General features: G+C 46.4%; 1 protein-coding gene across 1 annotated transcript in view; it reads left to right on the top strand.

Annotated features, from left to right (window-relative positions):
- The window catches only part of LOC131260652 (RNA-binding protein Pasilla), a 69,014-nt gene that overhangs the window by 54,852 nt on the left and 1,904 nt on the right, over positions 1 to 12,258 (top strand). The window contains exons 6-8 of the mRNA XM_058262431.1: positions 5,850 to 6,038; positions 7,495 to 8,135; positions 9,276 to 9,777. Of these exons, the coding sequence (XP_058118414.1) occupies positions 5,850 to 6,038; positions 7,495 to 8,135; positions 9,276 to 9,777 (1,332 nt within the window). The remainder of the gene's footprint in view (positions 1 to 5,849; positions 6,039 to 7,494; positions 8,136 to 9,275; positions 9,778 to 12,258) is intronic.

Below are 12,258 nucleotides of genomic sequence, written 5' to 3'. Positions count from 1 at the left end.
TCAACTTTCCAGTCGTTCGAAAACAATCGTATCTCCACCACTCCACCACCGCCGAGCTTCCACTCCTCCACCCACCCACCGTGGAGGGTGTTGATTGTCACACTTGTGTTAACACCTTGCTGGGTGATCGAACCGTCAGCGATGTTTTGATGGTGCCGCCCGGCAGCCTTTAATACATCGAAAATGGTTCGATTTTTATCGACTCGCATCGCTCACTCTCGCAGCCCGCTCGGTCGGAGGAAAGCAGCGCGCCCGGGGGGGTGCGATTATGGTGGTTTTATCTGCCCATAACTTTTACCGCCCGCACTTTGCTCCCACTAACCGACCGATTAGTCAGCTTTAACTGTGCTCTAGTGTCGTACTTTATTGCCTCAAATTTTGACATGTTTTTAAGAGTTTAATGATTGGCTATTACTGCTCACTTAGTGACTCTCTGACGTTGAGTTATGCATGTTAGGTCCATGTATATATATCCATTAATTCTATAATTTTTTCAAAACATTGTAGATTAACTCGTTTGCCTTGAAATTGATTTCTATCACATTTTAAACTTACGTTTCATGAATAGTATTGTGCCTTACGAATCTTTCATATAAGATTCATTGAGAAGGATTCATGAATCTTTTGGGATGCAAATCTTCAAACACCTATGAATCTTGTGAATCCTTAATGAATCTTTCACGAATCTCTATGATTCTTTCATTGCAATGGATCAAGCGACAAAAAATGGGGGTCATTCTATCCATTGTTTGCCCATCATAAATTGATGATTTTTTGGGATTAATGAATCTCTATAACATAAAAAAACCATTCAGATTCATAAATCTGAATCTAAACTATAATTTTAATCTAAAGTTATATTTTTTTTAAAAACCCACAAATAAACTACTTTATTTAAAATTCTTTCCCCCAAATAAATAACTCACTTTTCCACATAAGCCGGTGTATGTGGCACACTATTATCATCACAACCTCCGTGATTGCGTGTCGGGGAGAATAACTTTTCTCGGATTGTTCGAAAAGCCAAGCAAACCATTCGTCGTGTGCATCCGGAATGGTGGTGACGGAAAACGGAAGCGGGAGCTCAAAATATGCACCAATTGCTATGCGCAACTGCAAAAGCTGGCCTCTGATGTGATGCAGTATATATCGTATGCATGCACACACACACACACACACACACACACACACACACACACACACACACACACACACACACACACACAAGCCCAGTGCTGATTAGTGGATATGCGTTCGGTTCCTGCGTTGCAGACAAGGCGGAGGGCGACAACAGACACCCCGTGCTCCAATCTGGGCTGTTTTCCCCCCAACCCAACTCGGGAGACTGCCCGCGGATGAACACGTGACCCGTGGTATCCCACTTTGGGGACAGTTTCCCTCGACGTCCCTTTTAGCCAAAGTGTGCCTTTATTGCTCATTTGAATCTTAAACGAACGGCAGCCCAGCCGAATACCGAACTGCGGAACGACGCGCCCGACAATGCGCAACATCAGAGAAAACAACGGGGAAAACTCCACCGCCTGGTTGCAGTTGGTCGGTCACGTTCTTGGGACCCGCTCTCTGTCTGTTTGTTTATTTTATTTCCCTCCCGCTTGAGAAAAAGCTTCTCGTTTTCGCCACCCCAAAAACGGTCGCGTTGACGTAATAAAACCACGTATGCGAGCACGAGAGACGTCGATTTTTTTTTCGACTCCCGAGAGATGGCTCACGGTCACCTCGCGACACCTCGCGGGACCTTGGACTTGATTCGAAAGTTTATTTCATTAGCAAGCTTTTTTTTCGTCGAGGGTCAAAGGATTGGTGGTCGTTCTGTGCTCGGATTCGATACAGCACCGCACGATGATGATGATACCGGGCATCTCTCAGACGAAGGAAAACCCGACAAGACAAGACAAGAACGTAATCATTTCATTTGTTATTTCGCTGCGGGCTCCGTTCTTAAAATAGCGATCCGTCTGTTCCACCTGTAGCCGACCACCGGACCCCAGCAAACGACACATCTCGGTGTCCCATTTTGGTGTCCCTGTCCCAAACCCCCCCCCCCCCCCCTGTCTCCCCCCCGGTGGCCAACTAAACGACGAACTGGTACGTGCACACGCTTGCCTCGATCCGTTCAATTATTCAATCAAATCGGAACTGCAAATGAAAGCAGATCGATGTCATTCGTTTGCATCGCCGTCGAAATTAAGTCGAGCGACATACTTAGACGACGGGCCCGACATCAGCGGGCACCCAAATGTCAATCGAGCGATGGCCACGAGCGCGGCACCGAAGCAGGCTGGCTGGCAAATCAGTCACTGTGAATAAAATATTGGCCGAGTCTGGGTATTGGTGGGTGCCCGATAAAAATAGATCTTCTCGCCCGTGTGTGTAGGTTGTTGCTTCGAATAACAATGCTAATCGGCATCAATCGGTTAACACCGTGGCAACGCCGTGCCTCACCATGATCGGACACTTGAACCGAGTGGCCCGAAGGGGAGGAGAATAGCTTCAATTAACTTTTTGCCATCACAATTGCACCGTACATAGAAAGTATGTTGTATGTGACAACAGCAAAAACAAAAGCGGACGCGAAATAGACATAACCTTCAACGGAAACTAGGGCCTACCCTCGGAAGGGTAGCCTCTTGCCTTGTAGGACAGGTCGCGATTCTATCGTTCAGTAGTAGGTTAGAATGTACTCACGCACACCGGCGCATCGAAGGAGTCGCTGCAGAACCCATGGCAGTGTGTCACCCGCGTCGTTGACCATGACCGAGAAAAGATCGCTTGTCGTAGGCATTGATCTAGTAAGACAAGAGCCGCATGATCATGAGCAAGAGCAGCCGGAACCGGTCAGCGTAGTCGCAACCTCCACCAGCAAACGTCTCAAACGTCTTTGCGCAAAAGATGCGATTATCCACTTGCCTGGCGTATCATTATGTCGTGATTGTTTGCAATTTTACCCACGTATGATGAAGATGAGATGGTGCTTATTAACTCATAATATGGCTTGTTTATGATGTTGTTGATTATAGCTGAGAAATTATCCTCATCTCGATGAGGTTCGATGGATGTAGCAAGTTTTCAACGTTAGAATAAGTTTGAAGTTTTACGCGCATTAGATAAAGTATTTCGATCTGTAGTAAAAGACAAATTTCATTTTAGCACATTTTTAGAACACTTGCAATGTGTGTAAAGACGAATAGGCTACTTAATTTACCAACTTCTGGTCTCCTAATAATTATTTATTTTAGTTACCCGGAGCACGAAAGGAAAACCACAGTTCACCAATCTTCCCATCATAGAAAAACATGTTGCGCAAGTTTTGCCTCATTTAGCCTCTTCCTCCCTGCGAAAACTTATCTTGCACAGCGACACTCACTCCCGGCCATCTGCCTCAACCGAATCCGTCTAAAGAGCTAACTGTGTTTACTAAGTCCCATTTTTATCCCACGAACCAACACAGAAAAGCCACCGCACCGCACCGGACATTGGAGTGCGCTGCTCTAGAATGAACTCTCCCCGGAAATAAAAACTTACCCATCTCTCCCTACGTGACGTGACGAGCGGGAAAACTTTTTGTACGAAAGCAGTGTGCACGCGCCTCCGAGCCCGGTCCCGATAGCTAATGGGTCGTACGAGTGCGGTCGGAATGAACCCGGGCCGCGTGTTGCGACAGTTTCCCCGGACCGCTAGGGAAAAACACAATTAACTTTTATAGCCTCCGCTCCACCCCATGGGACAGTTTTTTTTTGCGGGGGGAGGACGGGAGGGAGGAGTGTAGTCGCCAGTGGTCGCCGTGACTGGGATTTTCCTCAGTCCAGTTTCCAGTTTCCCAACCACGTGCAAAGTCACCGAAGAGAGCGAGAGAGGTGGAAAAAAGGAACGCCAGTTAAAAAGGGATAAAAATCAGGAACATGCTCAAGTGAAAAGGATCAAATGAAGCGCAAGAAGCATATGGCCCCTAGAAGTACCGATTGTGCAAGGAAGGGAGACCGAATGGAAAAACAAACAACTACACATACCGAACACCGGAATGGCGCAAATGGCAAATGAACTACCCAACACCACTAGGGCCAGGGCTTACGAAACGAGAAGATTATAGCAACTCGATGATAGAGCACGATCTGCTGGAGTTGCTAAATTGCTTCAGAAAGGGACTTATCGGTTCGTTCTAGTTCGCGTGCTGCTCGACAAGAAGTTTAATTTCAAAGTTCGCTCGATAGTTGGCAACACTCGGGCTGACGCTGACTTATCAACGTTGCTGTTCCATTGTGGTTTGTGTCCTATTATTGGGTATAGGTTGTCACACTGGGTTCGTTTTTTGCCCCGTACGAAACTAAATGTGTTCAATATGAAACTCCAAAAAGTATGTACCGTTTCTACGATATTTTACAAATGCGAGTCAATTGCCTAGTCCATGTTGCAATGTCAAACTAACAAAAAAAAATAGACATCACACGAACTCCTTTCTGGCGATCACCGTCACAATAATTGAACTCGTCGAAATTGAAGCATTGCACCAAACATTCAATCTCGGTCTCTTGCCGGCTTCTCCAAACTTCTGCGGTCGATAATCATTCGTCCCACTTTACTGACCCCGTTCGACGGTGGAGTCGAAATTTACCAACAACTGGCGCTCGAAAGTGAAGACCTGAAAGTGAAACCGAGAATCCATCCGTGGGCCGGGCGAATTCCTCTCGAGGTTTTCCACGCGCCCCGAGCCAATTTACTCCACTTACCTTACCTGGCACAAAAGTGACAGTTCTTCAAAGGATTGTTTTTTTTCCTTGGAGTCCTATGGCCGTCCCCGACACTTTGCCCTCCCTCTCCCCTCGGAGATCAAAGTGACAAGTGGGTTTTGATGTTTTCGATTTCGGCAGCCCGCACTTTGGGGCAAATAACTCCTCCGCCATTCGTCAGTGGTGGTGAACGATATGGAAAAAGAGGCGTACACGCTTTTTTACGTTTTTCTGGCATCCTTTTCGCTTGGAGGCTTTGACGTAAAACCGTCTTCTGTCAACATTTTAACGGTGGAGTCTTCTGGTGAAAGACCCTGACATTCAGTGGTATGATAAAAATTGTGATCTCTTCTTGCTTCAAGGTCACCATCGAAGCAACTGCTTGCCGACGTTGGTGGAAGACTCCCCCCATGGTGGTGTGTGCACACACAGTGTTTTACAGAAAAAGTTACGAAAGAAACCAAACATCCTTTTCCCAGTTGAACGGGCACAGTTTTCAGCAAAATCAACGGTGAAGGACTGAGTAAATGAAAAGGTTTTTATACCAACGAAAAAATCCACAGTATGGCACACGAACATGACGCGATCGTGGGGGCGAATGGGGGTGGAGGACAAACTAATGTTAACACGCGTAGGTGCTATATGCTTCTGCAATTCCACCTCAACGACCACGTCCGTAAACATTCCGGAGAATTTCAAGGTGAACCGCTTCTGCTTTGGACCCCAAGCAAAGCGAGTATGGCGATAAGCAAACGCTGACACCGGTTGTCTTTTGGTGCTGTTTGATCATGTCCTATGTCTCAGTTGATTGGTGGCTAGACATCGTTGGGTGTTGGCGTATCAGATACCAATCCATGAAGCTAACTCCCTCTCCCACGATCGAAAGAAAATTAAACTTATTATGTGGTTTTACGCATAAGATCGGTATATCTGGTGAATTCAGATATATTTCGTAGCAATATAGCACATACTATTTGTTGACCCAACAGTTCGTCAACTATTTTAAATTAGAAAATGTTATTTAAGAACCTTAAAAAAGCACAAGTTTTACCAGTTTTTACTAATCCATCTTCGTTGTTTCCATCTCAATCTGTTTTCCAACAGCCACGGGAACCGCCACCGCCACCACCACCACAACCAGCAATGGCGGCGGGGACAACTACCACTTCAAGACGCTGGTGCCGTCGGTGGCCGCCGGCGCCATCATTGGCAAGGGGGGCGAGACGATCGCTTCGCTGCAGAAGGACGCGGGTGCACGGGTGAAGATGTCCAAATCGCATGACTTCTACCCCGGTAAGTGCCGTCGGCTCTAATGTTTTCCTCCCGCCCGAGCCCCTTTTTCTTCTGCCCTGCCCTGGCATCCCCACGATCTTCTTCTCTTACTCTTTCCATCACGTTTCCTCGCGCTACGATCGATATGTCAATCGGTCGACGTGCAGTGATGAGCCTCGTTTTAGTTGAGTTTTATTTCTGCTGTTAAAAGGATAATGATGCTATGGAAATATAATTTTAAAAATATCGTAACAATCTCAATTCAAACAACTACAACTTTTCCCTAAATTTTATATTTACCCAACATGTACTGTTTTTGTTTGTGTCACCTTTTTTGATTTCTTCTCTGTTGTGCGCTCCGCAAAAGTCACGCTCACAAAATAATCGAATTCGAAATGCTCCAATCATCCACAAACAGCAGCGCATTATTTTGCAAACAACAAAACACCAAAACATTCGTGTATCCTAACTCGTCGAACTCGCCGGCTATCGATTGTTAGCAAATGGCAAACATTTTTTTTTGTTTTTGTTTTTACGTTCTAGCACTTTACGTGTCCTTTTTCTTTTCCTTGTTTTGCTATATATGTATTTACAAAACCCCGCAACATTTGCTGTTTCATCCGTTTTTCGGTGTATCACGCTCCCTGTCGCCGCTCTCTCTCTCTCTCTCTCTGGCGCGTTTCATGCCTGCCGCCCATCGTGTGCACTCGCTGGTCACGTGTTTTATTGTTTATATAGATACATTATCAAACGACAACATCTCTTCTGCGCCTCTGTCGCCTCACCCACCCCCCGGTCGGGTCACAAAAGGACACAATCATGCCGATCAACGACATCAGCCACAATAATCATATCTATTTTCAAACATCCCTCTAGCAAGGTCTCCAGCGTGCAGCTCGGGAAATGTGCTCTCGGTGCTCCGGCGCGACTACGCAAACACCCCCACCGACTAGTGGGATCGAAATGTTCTTGTCATTTTTCCACTTTTCCCCCATCGTCGGAGATGTTTGATGTGTTCTCAGAAACAAACAGAAAGGTTCTAGCCTTCCCTTGGAAGTCATTCTCTCGGCACGGTTTGACGTTTTAATTGCATGAAAAAGGTTCACTATAAAACATGTCTTCAGCTTTTTAAGGAAAGTGCATTTCATTTGTGCTAATGAAGTAGAAAAGTTTCTAACAAACCTGCCTCAAAGCGTGTCGGGATGTCTGACTAAAAAGTATCCTTGTTTTATTCTTTTCTCACCAAAAAAACACATCGTCCCAACGTACCCTTCCCACTTCTTAGTCCATTTGGTCTTGTGATCTTGGTACCTTTTTGAAGGAAATCTTTAAGAACCATTTGTACAAAGTTACTCACAGTTCAGGCTCATCAACTTTTTTTTTCTCTCCCTCTCTGTCTCTCTCTCTCTTTCTCTCTCTCTATTCTCTCTCTCTCTCTTCTTTTTCTCTCATGTTGACCTTCTCTTCATTTTCAAAGGAACCACCGAGCGTGTCTGCCTCATTAGCGGCACGGTCGATGGCATCTTGACCGTGCTCGACTTTATCATTGACAAGATCCGGGAGAAACCGGACATGACCAAAGCACTGACCGAGGCGGACGCGAAGCAGGCCCAGGAGCGCGACAAGCAGGTCAAGATCCTGGTGCCGAACTCGACCGCGGGCATGATCATCGGTAAGGCCGGTGCGTACATCAAACAGATCAAGGAGGAATCCGGCTCCTACGTGCAGATCTCGCAGAAGCCGAAAGAGCTCACGCTGCAGGAGCGCTGCATCACGATCATCGGCGAGAAGGAGAACAACAAAGTTGCATGCAAGATGATCCTGGCCAAGATCGTCGAAGACCCATCATCCGGCACCTGCTTGAACGTATCATACGCAGACATCAACGGACCGGTGGCCAATTTCAACCCCACTGGTTCGCCATTCGCCGCCTCACAGACTCCCAATTTCAGCTCCAGCACCGCATCACTCAACTCCGCCATCAGCGGGCCCCTGCCGAGTGCGACGGCGGCCGGTTTGCTGGTCAATGGCACCGGACTTAATCTGTCATTAAACCTAGGTGCACCATCACCACAGACTAATCCTACAGTTACTACACAATTGCTTGACCACATTAAGGTAGAACTTTCATGGTTTTTTTCTTTCAAATATTCTTACCCTGTTATTGTTTACCCCCTTTCCCCCAGCCACATCCCCCCCATCCCATGTGATCCCAATCCCCAATTTCCCCAAAACTTCCTACATCGCGCGCGGAGTTTCACCGGAGTCAGTCCATTTCTGGAAATTCCTTTTCTTTTCCACATCTTCAGTTTATAAATATATACATAGTTGTGCAAATATTTCTTCAATCAAATTACCCCCGACCTACCCGTCCTCAGTCAGTCCCTATTCTCTCGATGTCTATCTCTCTTTGCCTTTGCTCTATCGCCCTTACGCCGTCAGTGTCTATCTAGCCACATGTTTTGCCTCATTACATGTTCGTACATGGCGCTCTCTGTCCGTGTGTTGTGTGTGCCGTATTTTTTTTTTATTTAATTTTACAAAATTTATTTCCACACCTCGCCCAAAGAATGCATCTAACGTACGGTTTTCCACCCGCGAACTTACCGCCGGTTTTGGCCAAACATGTTGATCATCATATTTCTTTCCATCCGCCAAAAACATTCCGCATCGAGATGGGCTTTTCTTTTTCCGTTATCTACTTGATTTTTCCCCCCAAGGATCATCCGGGGCTCGCGAACGCTATGTTCGATGTTCCACATGAAGCAAACGGCATTCTGGCAGTAGCATTTTCCAGCTCCAATATCTCCCGCGGGACCGTCCCGTTCTTCGGTTTGTGGCAGTTTCAGGAGTACTTTATTTGCCACCAATTCTTGACTTACCCTTTTGGCTTTTAAAGATCAGTAGTCAACGTCAAAGGGAGGGTTTTATGTTAATCGATAATATTAGCTGAGACTGCCACAACCGTCAAGTGCTCTTGTTTGTGTCCCCACCCATCCCAAATGTTTAAGTGTACCGTGTTTTGAGCTTGTTACTTTCTCTTACCGACCTTCCCAATCAGCCATACTAACTTATCTCCTTTTTCTCCGTTTTTTTTCTCTTTTCCCCTCATTTTCCATTTCGATGGATCCGTATTTTGTGTTTCTCTCTTTCTCGGGCGCCTTTCCCCGGCTGAACCCCACCTCCCACTGCTGCGGTCCGACGTCATCACACAAACTCAACCGACCTCAACCCTCACGCGCAACGCGAACGGCGCAGGGTGCCATGAGACAGTCCGGCTACTCCGACACGGCTACGGCTGAGGTGCACGCGGCGCTCGGCGTCCTGGCCAAGTACGGCGTGCTCGGCATCGGCGTCGGCCTGCAGAACGGCACGCACTCGACCACACTCGGCTACCTGGGCATGCCGGAGATGCAACCGACGACGGCGGCCGCGGCCTCCGCCGCCCCTGGCGTGTACGGCGCCGTCGGCCAGCTCAACCTCGACTCGTACCTGCACGGCGCGGGCACGGCGACGCCCCGCACCACCGCCATCGACCGCTACGATCCGACCTCGTTCGACCCGTTCCGCCACCCGGGCACGCAGGCCGCCACGCCGATCTCGATCAACAACAACGCCTTCAGCCTGAGCAACCAGAGCGCGCTCAATGCGGCCGCCCAGACGCTCGGCTCGCTCAGCAAGAGCCCGACGCCGGCCGAGATGAGCACCAGCAAGGAGAAGAACGTCGAGATCCCGGAGGTGATCGTGGGCGCCATCCTGGGTAAGTTTCGCGCACCGAACTCCTGTTTCCCAACCAGTCAGTCGTTTGGTGTTTTCTTTTTGCGGCCCTTGTTTTTTATTTCAATCGCCATTCCTGCCAGAAGTGGAACTACACGCACCACACCTTCATATCCTCACACGTACACACCCAAACGAGCGCATAAATACAATCATCCAACTCCCATCACGTCATCCTTTTTTAAGACGGTTAATTTGGACCATCACCACATAACATTATCATTTATTCGCTTAATCCTCTCAAATACTCATCACTTTCATATCACTCATGTCCATTGACCCTCATGCTTAACCTTCGCACACCACGTCTATATCCAACATCCCATATTTTACATTCTCTTCCGTTGGAAATCATGCTTCCAACCTTGGCTTCGGTTCCTCGCCAAGCCGTTTTCCCCAAAATTTTCACCTTTCTCTTCTTATATTTCTATATAATATCTTCCCATAAAACACCGAAACAACAATCCTTCTCTCACACAAAGTGCACAAACTAAAGGTCCCTAAACACTAACCAGGGTCCAAGGTACCCCTGGAGAAGGATTGTTTTTTCTATCGATTTCTTTTTTCTCCTTCGTCTACAACCCTACGTTGCGTCTTCTTCAACGCTGTTCTCTTCACGATCTTCTCTCGTTCATCTCTCTGCGCGCTTTCGAAAACAAAATTCTCTTACTGTCATTCGGGAAATCTATCACCACCATCGGTGACGGGGAGCAAATAGGGAGGGAGAGGCGGATGTGGGGGGGAAGGAACTTGATCGACGGACGGTTGTTCGATCGAGCTCAGAGATCGTAACCGCATTTCATGAAATTTTCGAGTTCAAGTAGCAGCAGCCCATTGCCACTAACAACACATTCAAACCTGGTCGAAATCTGTTTTCTGATACGAGATCTTTTTCGTTGTCATTTTTTATATCACTTAGTAGGCGGTAGAACATTTATATGTGGTAATCTCTAGTTTAATACAAGCAAGCCAATTTTAAATCAAAGTGATGATCGCTGTACGACCATCGCTTACCTCATCCAAAGGAATAAACTACCCTGCCAAATATGAAACACTATTTTCAATGGATCAATTTCCTACAATCAACACAAGTTTTTGTTACACATTTATTTTATTTTATGTGAAGCAACTTGTGTGTATACGACCTATGAATTAAAGATCGCCAGAAAGATAAGCTAATTTTTCGGAGTTGCTTTTCATAAATCTAAATTTTATAAACATTCTAGCGATACTAACAAACTCTGTTGAACATTTTTTCTGTACAATACAATCTATAATTAATTCAGAAACATAAAGCCAATTGTACAAAATTCATCGATCATCCCTTCTTTCCGTTCTTATCGTACGCTCACTTGTGTATGGAACCATTACAAGCGTTACATCGTTGTACAAAGAAAATTTTATTTAAATCATCATTGGATTCCACGCATCATGTCACTGCTTCCGGAGAACCATTATCGGCAACCTTCACGCCCATGTCACGACACGTCAGAGAGCAGTGCGTCATCATCCTGATGGTCTGTTCCGTTCTACCAACAGAGTCGAGAGTGGCGCATAACATAACTGCACTGCTTCTGCAGTGTTCATTCGACCAAATCCCATGCCATTCCATTGTATCAACGAAAAAACAAAAGAGAAAACAATGCTGAATCAATTAAACGAAAATACAAGCTTCAAATAAACCGTCATCCGTTGCTCGACAGCAAGCCACAATTTGACCAAATAAACGTTTACTCTTCCAGGTAATCCCTACCTGCAATCGACATACATGCCATTTCTGCAATATCCCATGAGCTCGGTCGACAACGTAATCGATCATCACTTCTGAGACCACTTTGACTCCGACCCAAAAAAAAAACACACCCCCTCCCTACAGAACGGTGCAAAACCGTGCCACGATATCGAACACATGCACACAGTCACACTTAGATAAGACTCACCAGGGTAGCGCGTATAGCCAGATAAGCGTTAGAAGGTACAACGAATGCCACTAAAGACTTCAACACATACCAAACACCACCCAAGTCTCACCGGATGCGGACCCGGAACTCGTCCCAGGTCGCAGTCCACCGACACCTAACCTGTTGCCACTGAAAGAAGCTACAGAGCTGGGGAAGAATTCCACATTCGCTCCAGAGCGCATCGCGCGGAAGCTCGGAAATCTAATGATTCTCTCGTGTAGAACGAAGCACATCGTACATGTGATAAGACCTAGTGTGTCCACTGAGCTTGCAGTTTTAAGGAGCTGTTTTTTTTTTAAACTGTTTGTACCTCTGAGAGGGTATGAAGGAAATGTCATATGATATAAACGCATCGTCGATGCCCGAACGGTAGGATAATATTGTCTAGATCTTTATCCAGGGTTGCCATATGCATGAAATCATTCCACTTTGTTCGATCCTATTTACCAGAAGACTATCTATTGTTATGTTTTTGTTTAATTTTATTCTTTTTCTTTATGTCT

Source organism: Anopheles coustani, chromosome 3, assembly GCF_943734705.1.
Source record: "Anopheles coustani chromosome 3, idAnoCousDA_361_x.2, whole genome shotgun sequence".
NCBI classification, from domain to species: domain Eukaryota; kingdom Metazoa; phylum Arthropoda; class Insecta; order Diptera; family Culicidae; genus Anopheles; species Anopheles coustani.
The sequence above is the reverse complement of the archived record's forward strand: the minus strand, read 5'-3'. Positions and strand labels throughout refer to the sequence as shown.